The sequence below is a fragment of the Xiphias gladius genome, chromosome 14 (genome assembly GCF_016859285.1).
Source record: "Xiphias gladius isolate SHS-SW01 ecotype Sanya breed wild chromosome 14, ASM1685928v1, whole genome shotgun sequence".
Lineage (NCBI taxonomy): Eukaryota > Metazoa > Chordata > Actinopteri > Istiophoriformes > Xiphiidae > Xiphias > Xiphias gladius.
The window spans coordinates 16,332,206-16,351,138 of record NC_053413.1 but is presented as its reverse complement, the minus strand read 5'-3'; the positions used below and the strand labels follow the sequence as shown (position 1 = coordinate 16,351,138).

The following is an 18,933-nucleotide window of genomic DNA, read 5'->3' as shown; positions in this document are numbered from 1 at the left end:
CTGAAAACAGATTTTTTTTTCAAGAGTTAATGTGAGGGACTGTTCTAACTGATAACATATTAGCTTTTAAATCTGTGTATTTAAAACCAGACTTTAGCTTCTCTCAGTGGTCGGATCGAAAAAGACACTGTTGCAGACAGAAATGCGTGCCACCGTAGGTTGCCTGCTGTAGAACATTTTGCACTCAGCTGCTTGACTAATGCATAGGTGATTTTTACAAGTGACCTTAAAGTGTGGCAACTTAGACTAAAGTGCTTTCATGTATTCAAAGCTCCCTTGTGTTGCTGACTGTTAACAGTCGACAGTGTTGACCTTTCTGCAGCACTGTTTGTCAAAAACGTTTGTTCCATATGTGTAAAATCTAAGTTATTCCGTATGTGTAATTCTTCCTTTCAATTGTGAAACTTCATGTTCACATGGAAAAATAAGATTAAGTCAGAGGGTAGTCATATAACTGAATTTGGTTTGTGATTTTATTAGCCTTTTTCACTACCATTAAATGAATATGATTTACATGTGTCTGTAATCCAAAGAAATAATGCATGCATATGTCTTTAAGATACCCATGTGATCACGTTGTCAACACTCTCAGTTTCCATGTTTTCGTGGGAAAGCATGGAAACGGAGCTGCTGAAGCAGCTAAAATCAGATGGGGATGGACAGACATAGATCGATGGATGGCATGAGGGTCAATGAGCAAGTGCTTCAATAATAGTTAACAGGGAAATTCAGCTTAAACAAATCCCCGAGTGCTGTTCCTATTGTCAGACACAGTACTGTATTTTCCAGTAACCTGAACTCTAGCAGTATTTCAAATTCTACCACTGCAACAGATTTTTAGAGCCAAACCTTATCAGGTATGATTAAAAAAAGACAGCCGTACTGACAATAACGCACTGCACTGTAACTATATTCATACATGAATACAAATCCTGGGATTTGGCGTGCTTTCTTCATTCAAGCATGCTCAGCAGTTCAGAAACCATTTTTTGCTGCACTTCAGTGTTGCAAGACCTATAAAACACTTTTTACACTTTTATTTATACATGCCAGATGTGCAGGGAATGCTACAAATAATTAAAGCATTTTCACATGCTAATTCCTGAAGTGTCTGACTTGCAGATTAAGATTTAAAACGGGTTATTACTACAATACAGGCCTGTATTATTCCTCATAGAGCATAAATGTCCCTTAACCATTTAGGGAATTATCCTTTACAATAAACACTGTATTGTGTCAGCATTTGTTACTGAATTGATGAAGTTTACTTGCATTAGTTGAACATGGTACAAAGCTCGTTCTTCTCGTATTAATGAGCAGCAGACTTTGTGACTGGTCCATTCTCCCCTTCTCCACTTTCTATTGTTTTATGTATGTCTGTATTGCTGTGAGTATGAATGCTTCTGTCTGTCTCTTCTTCTTTCTCAAACTCTCTGTTCACCTGTTGCTGGTTCGATTGACTGTCCACACTCTTGTCCTGGTAAAACAGGGAGAGCCAGTTGCAGCCAGCAAAATTGTGTTAGATATTGCCTCGATAGACAAACTCTCACTTTCTCAGATTTCTCTTGACATATTTTTATAATAATTCCACCAGATGGAACAAATATAAAGCATTTGGAGAAACAGTGCGAGAGTATGTACAATGCTTGTCTCTCCTCTGTAGCCTCTACATTACCTGTCTTAATCTGTCCCTGTCTGGTTAGCTATAGGCTGCTGAACCACACATGCTGTATGCATAAACATGGTCTTGCCAGAGAAGATCGGCCTTTCATGGTTGCATGTGGACGTGTGAGAAACACAAGTGTTGGTGAAACAGAGCAGCATAGATTCAAAAAAAATTTTTTTTAATTCTAACTGTTTGCAATGTGGTCTGTACAGTTCAGGGTCACAGTGTGAAGACAAACAATAAAATTCCTCAGATTTTACAAATATTACATAGAACAAAAAATTTAAACAGTTTTTCTTCTTTATTTGTAGAATGTGTCTGTGTGGCTCTCCAAAGATGACACTTGGAGATTCTTACTTTTTATACTTTGTAATAAATTTGAAGTCGATATATAATATAACAAATTATCCCTTTTAACAGAGTGTTGAAATAGCCACAAAGCCAGCCACACACTGTCTCTATAGAGCAAATTTATTTTTCTACAAATTAGAAAATTTAAAACAAAAAATAAGTATCAACATATCCAAAAAAAAAAACATGAGCTCAAGGGCATAAATATAGTTAATAAATGAACATGTCTGCCAATATAAAAGAGTCAGATGAATGAAAATGTGAGGTGACCTTCCTCATTTCTTCTTATGAGGCAGTAACGTGATTAAGAATGACTTTATATTACTATTCTAACAATTACTATAGTATGCATCCGTACAAAAAAACATACGCACGAGAGGAAAATGAGGAAATAATAACTCCAAATAGTGTAGATCTACCCCAAACAGAACTGTCAGCGCTCACAGCACTGCATGAGGCGTCTTCAGGCTGACGAGCAGTTGTGCAGCCGTGTACTAGAGGCAATTCTGAGCAACTAAACTGACTGGCTCCGTGCGTAAAGGCGCAAAAGTCATCCAGACGCGCCTTGTTACGCACACTTAATTAGGGCCAAGAAACCACTATAGCATGTGCTACTGCTGGCTGGAAAACTTGAGAGCGTTAGTGCAGTGGATGTAAAACAACTGACTGATGTAGGAATCTAAAGAAAGAAAAATGACACATAATATCTTATACTGTAGAAGCAAAAATGTTGCCGAATATCTCAGTCAGTTAGCGCCTTTGACATGACTTATACGCAAATTGCTCACAAGACCACTAAGTTTTGGCTTTTATCTCATGACCAAGGAAAAAAAAATGTCTTACCTCGGCGAATAAGTTTGGAACTACCTAAATCCGCGTCTACTAATGCTATTCTTGATCCAGTGAGGATCCCAGTGAGTTGCAGAGCTTACTTTAAAACCTGGCTATGTCTGCCGCCAGATGAAGTCCCAGAGATGTCCACTCCGCTCTCAGCAGCGCTCCGAGGGGCTTCGGGGTATCACGCTGACTGGAGACAGAGGAGCAGGAGGCTTCGCTATAATGAGCTGGAGCTTCAGATCTCGCAAACTGTGAGCAGCTCTGATCAATTAATGACGTCGATTGCTTTGAATATTGGTGTTGCAAACATCGTGTCTCGAAAATTAGAATGCGTTCATGCCTGAAAGTGCGTCTTTATACTGGATTTGGTCTTTTGTGTGTGTGTGTGTGTGTTTTTTTTAAATCTTGAAGTGTGAGGGTTACTGAGTGCTGCTTGATGAGAGCGTGCTTTTTTGTTAGAGATCTATTAATAGACACCCCCCTCCAACCCCACCCCTTCCATAAATGTTCCAAATGCTTTCCCTTGTCATTCACAACTGAAACAATACAGACTCTGTTTACCACTTCATTTGAATGATGAATATGGAACTACTGTACATTTTTATGACTGGCTAAAGCATGAAGCGCCTCAGGGTGATTTCTATTGGAATGTGAAGTGAAGTGAAGTGAAGAGAGTATGTTTAAGAGAGTATTTCTGAAAAATCAAAATGTAAAAAAATACTGAAATGTTTGAAAACTCAAATATCAGATACACAACAGTTCTCATGATGATGGTTCCATTATTTTATATTATCCGTAACTGGTAATCTGGCAGCCGCAATGAACACAAGCTGCTGTTAGTGCACATTTCTGAGGAATCCTTCATTTACCAAAACCACAGGGATGGTGTTTGAAAAGGAGAGTAAACAGATACGAACTGAAAAGGTGAATGGCATTTTGAGAAAAATCACCAGTGTAAATGAGAATACCCTTTCAGTTTCCACTATGACTGCAGCTAGTTTGGGATTTCAGTAAATGCTCATCTCAGTGTTTCGAACTAATGTTCCCTATGTGCATTTTGCGTGTTCTGTACAAAATCAGCTCGTTCCAGCACATTTGTCACATTTATCACACTGCAGGGTGACACGTTATCTAGTGTTTATTCTCTGCAATTTTGGTACATTGGATGTGGAATGGAACACTAACCCAGGTGAAAGGGCTGACTTTCAGAGTCAAGGCTGTTCGAGGGGTGTTCACGTCCATACCGGCTGCATCAAGTGTAGCCTTCATAACCTTTTTATACACAGTCCTCCAATTTTTGAAAAATTCAGGAGCACAATAAGAGGGATGCTGTTCACCCAATACACAGTAAACTTTCTGAAATCAAAGCTGAAAGTCAGCACCTTACCCTTTAGCCATTTTGAGCACAGCGCCCACTCAACAAAACATATGTCAATGTTCAAATATCTACACTCTACACAGGTGAATAATTAAAATTCTAGACTCCATTTTTATGGATTTTTGTCATTTTTTTGCACATTTCTCTATAATTCAGCATGGCACACTATAATAGTGCATCTTTGGAGACCGTGCAATCTTTACTGGAATTTAAATTGGAATTCTTTGAGTCCTAGCAACCTTGTTCCACTCACAAGTTTGTAATAATGGACTCAACCAAAGAGTTCCTGGGGTTGAAATGGTTACATCTGAATCTTTATTGTTTCAGCAGTGCGGCGCTTTATTTCTAATTTCTTAATTTCTTGAAAAACTGCTTTTAATTACAACTCGCTATTATGAATCTCTCACATAAGCATGAATTAAAATCAATCACAGTGGATCAAAGGCCCATACATATGATGGCACAAGAAAATTAATTTTGAATTTGTCTCAGAAAATGCAGAGAGGGAAACAATCCAGTTTGTCACACCTTGAGAGCAGGGATGAATTATCTTCAAAAGAATTACACACAGGGAAAATACTGCCTTGCATGCCACATGATCTCCTTATTTCTTACATGTGTGAATTCAGACACACACACACACACACACACACTCAAACCAACACCACAGAGGGAGGCTGGAAGAGATTGAGCCAAAGCTTGAGATGAAAGGTGTATTCAAGGTGTAATGGTGTTGTCAAAGAATTAATTGTAATGGCCACGGAGCGTAGAACGAAATGAATGCGCATAATGAGATATAACACAGCATGGACATCAAAGTGGTCTGGTAGGAATACAGAAAAATCATTTAACACAAACTTTGCCTCGAGAGGAAATGCTGCAGCAGCCTGTTGATAGTCATGACTAAAGAAGATTGGGCAGAATATTAATTACACTTCTTCTAGTTTTCTTTACTTTTTTTTTTTTTTTTTTAAATCAGTAACAGTGTTTATGCAGGTGCAGTGGCTGCCTCTAGGGTTTTATTTGTGTAACATTACAGTTGAAAAAGAACCGAGGGCCAGCTGACCACAATATTACAGTTATTTAGATGTTTGTGCCTTTACATACTCTATGTTATTTAAAGATCATTACTTAACATGTTATATATTTGTTTAATCTATACAAAAGCCAACGTATAAAAATGGCGGTTTGATGTTTTACAAGGTGTGTGGGACTATTTCTTGGCTGGGGGCAGTGATTTCAAGTTAAAAATTTTAATATGGATTGAGTCAGTATTCACGAGGTTGTTTTAGATATGCATTAGCGTCTTGTCTTTGTTAGAAAGTAGAGTCCATGTAAAATCTTGCCTGGAAGACCTTCAGCTATGTCTGCAACTGCTCAGGTATTTTTTTCACATGAATCGTTCTCTTGTATTGAGCTGTGCAGGTGTGCAGTCATGTTGTAGAACCATCCATTCTGGTTTTAATGGAGTAGTTTGTACTTTGGCAAAATGAAAGGCTCCTCTAGCCCCTTTCGGTGGGACAAACGTCATTAATGGGAAATCAGAAATGAAGCCAGCCTCAGTGTCTAAACGAGTAATATTTTTTCTTCCTGATTTCATATAAAAGTTAACCAATGCAGCACATGTTGCCTTGTTTTATATTCTTCATACAATCATTACAACCAGTGTGTTGCGTGTGGCCCTAGCAGAATTTGTCCTCTCTGTATTTCATCCTCTATTTTTTTCTGGCCGAGTCATTTTTGTGGTAAACCAGTGCATTTACTCCATAACACTCTCACTCATACTGTCATGTGCTGAACAAAAGAGCCACGGGCAGATGTGCATAATTAACCACGGATTTTTGAAGAATGTTTTAGAAGTCACTAATTAAATGGTCCCCTTTTCACATGATTGAATTTTATAGAATGAGGATGCTTATGAATCATTAAGAAAAAAATCAATCAACATCCTTGAAAAATGAATAGAAATGGAGGAAGATGTTGTAACACAGTTGAGTGAGGGCAATTTGTGTGTTGTTTTACAAGTGGTCTGTAAAAACATGAGAAAACAATATGAAACAATAGCTCAGTGAGCTTGGAATGACAAAGGGAATTTTCCACACCAGCACAGCAAGATCGTTCCTTGGACAGGTTTAGTGGCTTAAATCAGATTTTCATCTGATTTCCATTTCAACAAAAACACCCAACAACTAACAGCTCAGATCACAGCTGGTAAACTAAAAAAAAAAATGACTGAATTTACAACTGCTCAGAGCCACTGCAAATTCATTTTTTGACTGACTACCTTCCACCCTGACAGTCATTGCCATGGTTATTTGTGGGATTTGTTCGCATTGCCTCGTGGTATTGTAATTATCAAAATGTTTAGCCTCTACAGCTCAGGCAGAGAGCAGTGTTGTGCTTTGACAGAATCAGTATGTGACAGTATGGCTTGAAAAACATAGCCAAGTGTGTTTTTGAGCACCATATGCAATTGTTTGAAGAGTAAGTAATAAAAAAAATCAATAAAAAAATCAATGACCTGCTTTCATTTGTCTGCCAAGTACTATTGATTTACAAAGTGAGACTTTTAATTCAGAATTATGGAATTAAATGCAAGCTGGAGTCCCATATCACCATGTCTTATCTCAACAACTTTACGTTGCATGATGCCTCTAAACTTGTTGTACAGTACAGTAAAAAACCCAACACATTATCAGCAATAAAGAAGACAAAACAATAAGAGGAAACCAAATTATAACAATAACAGAAAAGCAGTAACTACTCTGAGCATTATAGTAGTTTGTCGTGCAGGTCGTCAGCACCTCGCATGATTTGCTCTAGCGGCCATTACTGCTTTACAGTTCAGTCAAGTTCAGTCAAGTTGTGGCAGTAGTCCCACCATCTAGATCCACTCTCTCATTGTTGTGGCCTTAAACTTCTGAAGAACTCCCTGGACCACGGACATGGGCTGGGTGCTGGGTGGTGATGGGGAGGAGCAGGGTGGAAAACCAGTAACGGACAGGTAAGAAATACATGAGAAATAAAAAAGGACATGCACTGTTCCTACAGAATAATTCTCATAAATCAGTTTACTTTAGTAATTTTAAAATTAAACGACTTCAGTGTGTAACTAATAATTAACATACTGTATACATTAATTATTCCCTCACATTACAAGTTTCCAGAAACAGTAACCAGAGTAGCCATACGTCTTATCCTTGATACCGCATGCTATGCGAGTTTTAATCTATATGGAAATGAGGAAATATGAATGTGGGAGAAATGCACAGATACATGCATCCTCTGATCATGAGATCAATGAAACGGGTGAGCCTGTTATTAAAGTGGTGGTGGAAGCCTTGCTGTGCCAATACCACTCACAGCAGGACTGATCTGCAAGAGAACAGCAGGCATTACTAAACACGATCTTACTATCTGTAAATACTGAAGATATTCATACGCAGATCACATTCGTAATTTATAACTCTGTGCTAAAAGAACAAGGAAATTTTTATAGGGTGGAGCGGGGTCACATAATTTGCAGGTGGCAAAATTAATTCATTATATAGGCCCTAATATGACCATTTAGCAACTTTTCTACATTCTACTGTTTGTTTAATACAATCTAAATGGCTTTGTCTGTTGTCTTATGTCCTCAAATTCATGTCATGTCCCAACTGCAGTTTCATCCACGGGTATCATCAATTAAAAAAAGAAAAAAAAAAAAAAGGAATAATCTCTGTAGATAGGAACAGCAAATAATATTATAAAATAATATTGAGAAGGAACCTATGGCAAAGCAGCAAATCACTTTCTGTTAGACCCTATGGCTATATATCCCATTGATGCTTTACAGATACACTGTATAGAACCAGAAACCATAACTCGATTAAATTCCATCGTACTTAAATTTTCTACGCCTTTTAGCTAAAGCTGATTCAGCACCTAGCGGTAAAGTAGGTAAGTTGTGAGGCTAGTATTTGCACCGTTGAATATAACTTCTTGTTCCAAGTAAAAAAAATATTAAAACATTTTTTTTTTAATTAAATTTTTTTTAATGTAAATCAAAAAATACAGTACTTTCATCATGGTTAGCATTGTTTTCATTATTAGACATTGAGCTTCCGTCGTGTCTGTTTCCCTCAAACTACCAAAAAGTAGAGTCTCTGGGGAGTTTTAACCCTCAAACAGTGCATGCTGGGAATTCTGCCAACATGCTAGTTTTGTTTCTTTAAAAACTTCATTTAATGAATTGAGAGAACTTCAGTAGTTCATTCATTCCCCTCTTCGCTTCAAGTCAGAAAAACTCTTATAAGTTCTTATGTTTATAAGTTCTGAAGTGGTCTGAAAATAAAAACTAGACATTTTAAATTGAATTAACTTGAAATTATAAAACGTATAGATTTACGTTAAGCTTTGTTAAGTTTCCACAAAATTCCTATATGGTGTTTTACTGTGTGATGTTTGTCTGCTTAAGTGGCCAATGTTTCCTGTTCTATATGACTCCCCTAATCTACAAGCATGCTGGGGTTTTCCACTGGAGGCAAAATGAGATCAGGCAACAGATCAAAGGGAAACGGCTTTCCTGAACCTGAGCTATACCTTAAGGAAATAAGGGGAAGAACTGTAACACTGTGTAATGAATGAATGCGAAAAAGAACTTAGCAGAGACATTAATGCGAACTTCATTAATCACAAGAAATATAATCTTTTACAGTATGCTCTGGAGGGATGAGAGTTCATCACAAAAAGGCTTTTTTCCTTACAGTGCAGTACAGGCATCACCCCCATGACGGAGTACAGACAAGCTCTTAACAAACAACCCAGAAAATTGCGTGAAACCTGAAACCTACCAAACTTTGGGGGGGTTTCATCTGCTGTAAGGTTCCATCCCAGCACCGCAGTATGTCGGGCCTTTACTTAAAAATATTGCAGGTGCACCACACGCTACAACCTTTTTGCATAAAATCTCATAGTTGCTTGCGAGTCACAGGAAACACATGGCCGGACCCTGAACTGAGTCCGTTCGGCTCCATCAGTTTCATCAATTCCATGAACCCATCTTTTAAGTAATATAAAGCAGAGGGCAGAAAATATCACTAAGTCATCACCAGAGCCTAAAATATGATACCACCGAGGCGGCCAAAGTTTGCCTGAATGTGGCAGCTGTGTTTGATTGTTTCCCCCTGCCTCATCCTAGTTCTGCTATAATCAAGGGGACAGTGATCTGCAGCCTTATAGACTATAGTTTCATAGTAAGAGACAACCCTTCTCTGATTAATTAAAAAGCAAAACTGTTACTTATAAGACACACATGAGGGATCACCAACCTTATGGGATTTGATTTTCCCCTCTATCTTTTTAATTGGCATAAATAGACAAAATCCCGGGGATAAAAAGTAACCCGTACTGAAAACGTATCTATAGTGCAAAGCTTTGTTGTTATTTCTTGGTCCAAAACGGTTGAGAAAAACTTTAATTTGGAAATTAATCAGTGCGTTCATTTTTAGGTTGAGGGAACCACCGTTATGAGCACAAGGGGTCTCTACTGCAACCTGCAGGACATATATAACATGGATTCAAAGATGTGTAGACAAGTAGGACACACTGTTGCTGATGGAAGCATAAAAAGCAGCTAAGCTAACATCATTCAGACACAGATCTGCCTTTCGTCCGGTCCTACCTGACTGGCAAGAAAAATGATAGCAGCGTCAAGTAAGACATGCAGATGTGGGTATGAAGATGTGCACCATCTACAGGTAAGGAAAGTGATAACTTCTGCACCCGTATGCCACCTACGGACAGCTAGTGCTACCACCAAGGTTGCAATTACATTTCTTCTTTTTTAATTGAAAAACAGTTGGTTGAACGGTATCACAATTAGAATTTATGCTAATTTGTCTGATGATCAAGTGTTCCAAAAGTATTAGTATGTCTATTTGAGTATCAGTTACAGGTTAGTGTGACACAATGATGCTACATTTTCACTAGAAGTTACACTTAAACAGGTGGCACAGGTTTCAAATATATAACTTGTAAGTCACAGACAAAAAAGTAAAACAAAAGCTATATATATAAAAAAAAAAAAAATAAAAGAAAAGAAATGCAGCAGTAGCAGTCATTGCCAGCAGGTGGCACATGTGTACTTTAGCTGCTGGTTGCAACAGTGAGGTATACTCATGTGGCTCTTACTTTCCTTCCCTATAGGTAAGGTGGATGATTGTCATGTGTAGAACTGGAGATTAAAAAAGCTCCCTCTTGCGGAAAATCTGCAGCCTGCTAGATGCAAAATAAGTGGGGTTGTCATTGAGGTACAAGATCGTTCCATGAGGTATTTTACCTTCAATATCCTGTGGATGTAAATGTGTTTAGTTTGTTGTATCAATTGACTCTGAACAGAACCAGAGTAGAAAAGGGATGAATGGATATTTGTTCTCCAGGATTAGACAAATTATGGCAATGTTAGCATATATTCCCCAAAATCCCTCAAACCAACGTGGCCCCAAAACAAGGGCTTTGTTTGTGACTAGCAACACAGTTTTAAAGGCACCAACAGTAAGTGTTACCAGGCCATGTTACACTCAAATGAAGGGAAAAACTAAGGTATTTGGTTGAATTCTTGACTGCACATTCAGCTTCTTTTTATATATGAGCAGTATGTGTCTACTAATGCTAGGTTTAAAGAAAAAGAAATTTCTAGTGCAGCTGCAAAAACACAAAGAGCCGCATTGTGTGGATCCACTACAGAATGTCAAAGCATATACAGTATATTGACAATAGTAGAAAAACAAACCAACAAAGAAAACCGCCCAGGATCCCTGGTCTGCGTAGGCAGTTGTCAGTGTGCTTCTTTGTTCAGTTGTTGGACTGTAATGGTACAGTGATGAGGGTGACTGTTTTGATGTATTCCTTTTGTATTTTCTAAGAAGGTTGCCATTCAACCATCGATATAGCACAATGCACTATTCTGCGTATGTTTGTCATATGCTGTACCGTCAGAAAGTCTTTTGAAAACTATTCGTCAACAATCCTCAACTACTAAGCTTTTACAATGCTATAATTTTTCAAGGAATGAGACCAAGCATAAATAGCACAGCAGTCATTTCTAAAATGTCCATGAAATAATACTGTGAGGAAGTCCATGGAAATACTTATCTATGACAAGGATAAACTAAACATTTGGTTTATAATGAGCTTTGAACTGCTTGTAAGAGCCTTTAGAATAATACAGAACTGCCCAAGTGTATCAGGAGGTGACATTTTTCTTTATTAAATGTAAAATTACGCTGAAAAAAATAGCCTTAAGAAAATGTCTGTATGTCTGATATACATGGCAGTCACAATGTATCTGTATTTATACATTTATATTAAAGCTTGTATTTATAGAAACAGTAGAAAAAGGTTTGTTGATGGAAACAAAGCCTTAAGTATCTGAGAAATTTAAATATATTTGAGAATGTTAAATTTACTTGTCGGAAGTAAACCTGGTTGACTAAGTGCATTACTAACTTACTTGTGTTTTGTTCATTGTGGTAGGTAGGAAGGCCGCAAGGCTGTTGCGCTGCCCCCTCATGTACTGTTTCACTAAACCTAATCTGCAAATGTTTAAAGATTTGTTAGCAGATAGCAGAGTGGATTGAAGGTGTTGTTTATCTCAGGTCCTTTTACAGCTCTGTCAAATATCAACTTGTAAGCACATGTTATTCCCTGCAAGGAACTCTCCGAGTGTTTGTCAGAGCTCAGGAGCTGTCACTTACTGTCCCACACAAGGGGACACTTTAGGACATGGCAGGAAGAAGACCTACAGGTGTACTCCTTCTATACATTGTATGCCTCTTTTGTGGTACCACCCTTTGTTTGGTGAGAAATTGGTTTATTTTGTTGAGTTACTGTCATTTGATAACTAGAAACCTGATTTTAATACATTTGCAAATCAATAACATTTCTATTTTAATTCTCTTTTGTTTAGCCCACAGGAAACGTATTAGGTATGTGTTTTATTTATTTATTTTATTTTATTTTATTTTATTTTTTTTGCAACGAGGAAGGCACAGACTCAAGTTGAAGTTTAAGTTTCTTCAACTGTATTTTCTTCTATTCTTTTTTACTTAATCTACTTTTACAGACTATGATGTGGACGGTGGACGGGACCTTGACATTTTTGACATCAACGAAGGTACGCAGACAGGAGGAAAAACGGACACTTTTCCTCCTCATGTGTCCAGATTATCGTGGAATAACCACTGTAAACCAGTTTTTCTTTGTGCATGGTCTCCACAGAGGCAGGGTTGAATCTTGTCGAGGGGGACATTGTCCTTGATGAGGTAATGTTAATTTAACTGTTCTTAATTTTCCCCTGCACAATTGAATTTTGTGAAAAGCCTTTTTTCACCTTGACTTGTGATGTCGTTCCTATCTTTGTGATTGCTTTTATTGACCGCTGCAGAGGCAAACTCGAAATTCCATAATAGGGGATGAGTACAGGTGGCCAAAGACGGTCCCATACTACATGGAGGATGACTTAGGTAAGAGTGCCTGTTAGAACACTAAGGGGGAAAAGGTGAAAAAATGCTATTAAGTTCATCTGGACTTAAGGAATGTTTCTACATGTTCAGTATAGTTTTAGAGGAATATGGATGTATTTATGCAATATTTTCACATATATTAATTCTGTGGTATAAGTCTGCAAACCTCGTGTAAGTAGTGCATGGCAACATATAGCTTATTAAAACTGTGAACACATAAAACTGTGTATTTTAGTGGCAAAGGTTTTCATTCATTTCTTTCTTTTACCCAATGGACGTTTTTTGTTTAATAATTTAATGAACTCAATTGTTTTGTGTGGGTTCTTTTTTGTCATCTTGGGCCTTCTTCAACAGCTCAAAAAAAGTCTTACCACCAAATCCATCAACTGGATACTTAATGACTTTTCCTAATTTTGTGATAGTGTCTTATAAAAATGATTATTATTTGATGACATTTTTAAAAAAAGTCTAACGGAGAGTTAGACCTTTCTGGGGTCTAACTGACCCCAAAAATAACGTCACTATGTAGGATAATATACTGTAGATTTTAAAATAAATATATTTGTTAATTCATAGTCTATAATAGACAAATCAGATATTTCCTTTTTTGATGTAATAGCAATGTTTCATGTTCATATGGTTTCCATATATTGTCACTTTCATCAAATATGCAAGCTCATTTCTACCACTTGAGTGCTTTTCTACATATTCAGTTTTAATGATGTCAGAAAAAAAGAAAAACATTATTTAAAATGAGAGATTTTTCTATCATCATCATCATTATTATTATTATTACTACCACAAAACACAAGGGTGCAAACAAAAACCTGACAACATACTGATAATTTTGTAACCTACTGTAAAGAAAATCTTTACCATTATTTTATGTCATCTTGAATTACCTCAAAAATAATCTCTGAGTCTACGGTTTACAGCCTTATAGGAGTAGACGTAATCTTGAACCTTATGTGAATTACACCAAATTATATTCTATCTTAAAGGGGAATTTGAAGGAATTTTTTTTTTTTTTTAACTTTAACAGAACTGATATCATCTTCTCTGCAGAGATCAATGCAAAAGCTGTGATTCTGAAGGCCTTTGAGCAGTACCGGCTCAAGACCTGCATTGACTTCAAGCCGTGGAGCGGAGAGGCAAACTACATTTCCATTTTTAAAGGGGGCGGGTAAGGCAAAAAGAACTCTTATTCTTTTATAGAAATTGTCAAGACAAGCTGTACTTTCTCAAGGATTAGTGCATAATATATTATGTAATTTATCATTACAACAAAAGTCATTGTGGATTCCAAGTGATGTTCATAAAAGCTTTTTTTTTCCTCTCTTACAAAAGTTGTTTCTCCTCTGTGGGAAACCGGCGAGTTGGGAAGCAGAGGTTGTCCATAGGGAAAAACTGTGACCGCATCGCCACCATTGAACATGAGTTCCTTCATGCTCTGGGTTTCTGGCATGAGCAGTCCAGGGCAGACCGTGATGATTATGTCAAAATCATGTGGGACCGCATCTCACAGGGTACTGAACCTCTCACAACTAAATCATAATTAATTTAAACATGCTCCCACATTTCATTTATCCCTTTACGACACGCCTACTTCATGATTTTTATTTCCATGTGTATGATTATAATTTTGTCAGACTGAGGAGTGTAAAGCAGCTTTCATCCATTACATTCATACAACAAAATTTAGATTCTAATGAAAAACAGAAAAATCACTTCAGTCCATGCAGTGTCCCAGAGGTTTCTTACATAGAACTTGAAGGAAAGCACTTCATGCAGCAGTTGATTTATTGCTTGTGTGATAAGCATGTGCATGACATAAAAGGCAGTTTCCCCTCTGTATCTTAGCTGCATTGACCTCTGCTCAACAAATTGTTAAATCAAATCTATTACAGTCTGAATAAAGTACAGAGTTCTTTGATATGTCAGCAAACTTTTGTCAAGGCTTAACCCCCGTATCAGCTGTTGATAAGCAACTTTTCTGAGAGATCTAAATACATTTCTTTGTAATCCGACCCTACATTTGGATAATGAATTCAACTGCACTGACACCTTTATTTATGTTTGATCCACAGGTAAAGAACACAACTTTAATACCTACAGTGACACCACCTCCAGCTCATTGGGGGTGCCCTACGACTATGGCTCCATGATGCACTACAGTAAAAACGCCTTTCGCAATGGCACCAAGCCCACCATTGTCACCAAGATCCCTGCTTTCAGCGATGTCATCGGCCAGCGTATGGAGTTCAGTGATAGCGACCTGCTCAAGCTGCACCGCCTCTATAACTGCAGTGAGAGTCGACAACTAACCACCAATTTGTATTTCATTGTCTTTAATAGAAGTGTGGTTTCAGCTTGAACCACCACTGTTGGCTTTTTATTTCCAATTTTTTAATTCTAAATAATATTGTTGATGGCAGCCGTCAGTGGCTTATGTCTTAATAAGCAATTCTCATTACTGTGTAATTGATTCATTTATAGCCATTCAAAGTCCTTCACCTATGTATGTGTGATTATGAAATGTCCTCTAGCCAGTGGCTCCACCTTCCTGGACTCATGCGACTTTGAACGCGAGAACATCTGTGGTATGATCCAGGGACAAGGGGACAATGCAGACTGGGTCAGGGTTGTCAAAGCTGCTGGAGGGCCCGACACTGACTACTCCAACATGGGCAAATGCACTGGTGAGAATTACCTTGGAAGGATATGCATGGCATGTGGTGCAGATACATGTCTCTGCATTAAAGGATAAGTTCACATCTTATTCAGTTCCATCTTAAAACAACACCCACTGCACTGAAAAAGATTTCGGTCACTGCAATTGTTCCTCCTCCCCATACTGCCATTGAAAAAAATCCTTTTCTAATGCAAAATCATGTATTTGACTGGGGACTAAATCCACATTCCTGAAATTCAAGGAAAGCTAATATGAAACTATGGCAGTCTATGTTAGACAAATCAAGTTGCTATCTTCTAAAGTTATGGTCTGTTTAAGTATGAAAGTTCCCTCCACCATAGCTCAGCAAGAAAACACTGACCAGAAAAACACAGGGAATTTCATACTACAAGACCTTAATTTTGGAAGATACCCATTTGATTTGTCTGACTTAGTCAGACGAAGGCCTACTGAACACTACCACTTAACTTTAAAATGCATTTTAAAATAAAGACTGTGGATTTTGTCCACTGTCTCTTATATAAAATTTGCATTAAGAGGAGATCTCTTCACATCAAATGTGGACAGGAGTAACAATTACAATGACCAAAAGCTGTTTCAATATACCTACAGTCATGTGAAGGTTGTTTTAAGATAGACTTGAAAAAATATGAAGTGCATTGAAATAATGCTTAGGTGGCGACATTATTAAACAAGTGACATTTGGATCTTTAGGCTCAGGATATTTCATGCACTTCAGCACTGGCACAGCCAACACTGGGGATACAGCTCTGCTTGAAAGCAGGCTCCTTTACCCCAAAAGAAGTTACCAATGTCTGCAGTTCTTCTACTACAACAGCGCCGGCCCCAGCGACACACTGAAGATCTATGTGCGAGAGTATGACAAAGCTAACCCCAGCGGAAAACTGCGCTTTATTACGACCATCGATGGTGATTATTAGTAAATCCTATTACTTCTCAAAATCGGCTGTTAGAAATATGCTGGTAAAATGTTCAATAAACTTTTCTGTTTTTACCTCATGTGCTGTAACAGGATCCCCTCAGGAGCTGTGGCAGCTACATCACGTGAGTCTAGACGTCAAAACAAAATTCCGCGTTGTCTTTCAAGGGACCAAGCAGGGATCTGGGACCTCGACAGGGGGACTGTCACTGGATGACATCAACCTTTCTGAGACCACCTGCCCAGAATTTATATGGCGCGTGAAGAATTTCAGTCATGTTATGGAAAACACCCCAACAAACACATCTATCTTCAGCCCCACATTCACCTCTAAGGAGGGTTACACTTTCCAAATGAAGCTGTACCCCAGTGGAAAGGCAGGCTACCCTGGTGAGTTGTCGGCCTATGCTCACCTGGTGGCCCGTGAAAAGGACACCTTGCAGGAATGGCCCTGCCCCTGGAAACAGATAACCATGATGCTGATGGACCAGCACCCACACATCCAAAAGCGTATGTCTAACCAGCGCAGTGTAACCACTGACCCCAACATGAAGGCAACAGGTGCGGCTACTTTCAATGTCAAAAAGATTCAATTTAATTATTCTTCAAATCATGAAAAAACAACTTTTGTTGTAATGATATATTAATACACCCTTTCAACATCCTTTTAAACAGACTCTGACAAATTTTTCTGGGATGACCCTCGCAAGGTGGGCTTTGAAGTCATAGATGCAGATGGGTCCAAGTATTTCCGTGGGCCAGGCGCCGGAACTGCGGTGTATCTCACCCACCTCAGAGCCAAGAGCAGGGATTTCATCAAGGGAGGGGACGCCATCTTTCTCCTCACAATGGAGGGTAAAAAGCACCACAAACTGGCAAACTTGAAAGATTTCAGCATATGAAGCTTGCACTGTGTCCAAACATATGAAAGATATGAGAACTGTCTTGCACAGAGGGCTAACAATTTGATGTAGTCATATACATAGTAAGACCATGTCCATCTTGTCACGCATTACATCAATTATCCATTAGTATTCTACACAATCATCTCTCCCACCCCTGCAATCAACATTCATAGGATCATGTATACCAGTAATGTATGATTACATCCATGATTCATATACCCACTTGACAGAAAAACACTAGAGTCAATTATGCGATCCAATCATTGCCTGTTCATTTCATGTTCGTCAATGCTCCTCCACTTGGATCCAATTAACTGCTCTCTCACCTGCTGTCCCTCTTCAGATGTGTCTCATCTGATTCCGACCAAGCCTCTGCCTTCCACAACCGTGAAACCTGTCACCTCTTCACCCTCCGACGTCTGCTTCAATGTGCAATGTCTGAATGCCGGAGTTTGTGTGGTGGATGACGGGAAAGCTGCTTGCAGGTGAGCACTTTTTAACTGCACCCACTAAACAGCTAATGGATCAGTCTGCAAGTTTAAAGGGTCCATGAGCAATAAAACTAAACTTGAGCAATACAAATTCCTGCTCGATATTAGTATTAAAGGAATAGTTTGACATTTTGGGAAATACGCTCATTGGCTTTCTTGCCAAGAGCAGATGTAAGCTCACCATTTAACATGTTATATCATGTTTGTTTGATGTGTACAAACAATGACGTTATGTCGTGCACACAAGGACAACCCATTGTGGTTTTACTATGTTTCTTGGTAGGTGGAGTAACTTTTTTTTACCTTTGGACAGAGCCAAGCGAGCTGTTTCCCCATGTGTCCAGTCTTTGTGCTAAGCTAAGCTTACTCTTATTTCCCAAAATGTCTATTTTCTATTCCTTCTGGTATTACATTTTGGAAAAAAAGTTTGTTTTTTTTCCAGTGTGTACAACAAATATTTGATGCTGATATTGAGAACTGAACCTCATCTAAATGAATCCTTATAAAAGCTAGTAAATCAGTTCCATTTTAAATCATTTTCCCTTGTCCCCTTAGTCTGAGTTTTCCTTATATTTACCTTGCACCAATTTTCCATCACCTTCTACACTTGCTCTGTATGAGTGCTGGGAATACCTGCCAGTCAGATTTTTTTCTCTGCTCCCAGGTGTGTGGTGGGTGATGACTGGTGGTACTATGGGGACAGCTGTCAGTACAAGGGCTCCGTCATGGATAAAACCACGGTTGCACTTGCCTCCTCTCTGTCTGTACTGGGAGTCATGCTGGTGGTTACAGCAGTCAGTGTGATCTGTGTGAAGAAGAAGTATAAGCAACGCAGTAAGGACAACAGTATTGTCATGCCAAACATGCAGGTCACAGAGGCGCTGTAGTGGGAGACCCTGAACTTTCCAACGAAAACTTGGTAAAAAGAAGAAAACAGCAACAAAAAAGAAGACTTGCAGTAGAATAAATCAATATTTTTCAGCTCAATGTTTACGCTAAATATCTTGTAGAGCAGGCTTTTAGGTAAGCCATCGCACACTATAGATCATAACATTATATGAGATTGCCCCCTTCTGATCATTCAATGTAAAAACACTACAGCAATATGAGAATATTATTGTGTTAAATAAATTATTTCATAACTAAGTTTTATGTGAATTTCTTAA

General features: G+C 38.3%; 1 protein-coding gene across 1 annotated transcript; it reads left to right on the top strand.

Moving 5' to 3' along the window:
• The first annotated feature begins 11,951 nt into the window (after positions 1-11,951).
• On the top strand, positions 11,952-18,845 carry mep1bb (meprin A subunit beta b). Its single transcript, XM_040143686.1, has 14 exons — positions 11,952-12,074; positions 12,184-12,202; positions 12,340-12,390; positions 12,495-12,538; positions 12,661-12,739; positions 13,805-13,922; positions 14,087-14,265; positions 14,827-15,045; positions 15,286-15,438; positions 16,146-16,361; positions 16,465-16,932; positions 17,047-17,226; positions 17,620-17,761; positions 18,432-18,845. Exons 1-14 carry the CDS (start codon positions 12,000-12,002, stop codon positions 18,652-18,654), a joined length of 2,166 nt encoding a protein of 721 aa, XP_039999620.1. The 5' UTR covers positions 11,952-11,999; the 3' UTR covers positions 18,655-18,845.
• The last annotated feature ends 88 nt before the right edge of the window (positions 18,846-18,933 follow it).

What these genes read in the sequence shown, in the direction of transcription:
- mep1bb (XM_040143686.1), top strand. Translation starts at nt 12,000, where the DNA reads ATGGCAGGAAGAAGACCTACAGGTGTACTCCTTCTATACATTGTATGC. An exon ending in CATTTTTGACATCAACGAAG is followed by an intron (nt 12,391 to 12,494) that starts GTACGCAGACAG and finishes TGGTCTCCACAG; the next exon opens with AGGCAGGGTTGAATCTTGTC. An exon ending in TCCATTTTTAAAGGGGGCGG is followed by an intron (nt 13,923 to 14,086) that starts GTAAGGCAAAAA and finishes CTCTTACAAAAG; the next exon opens with TTGTTTCTCCTCTGTGGGAA.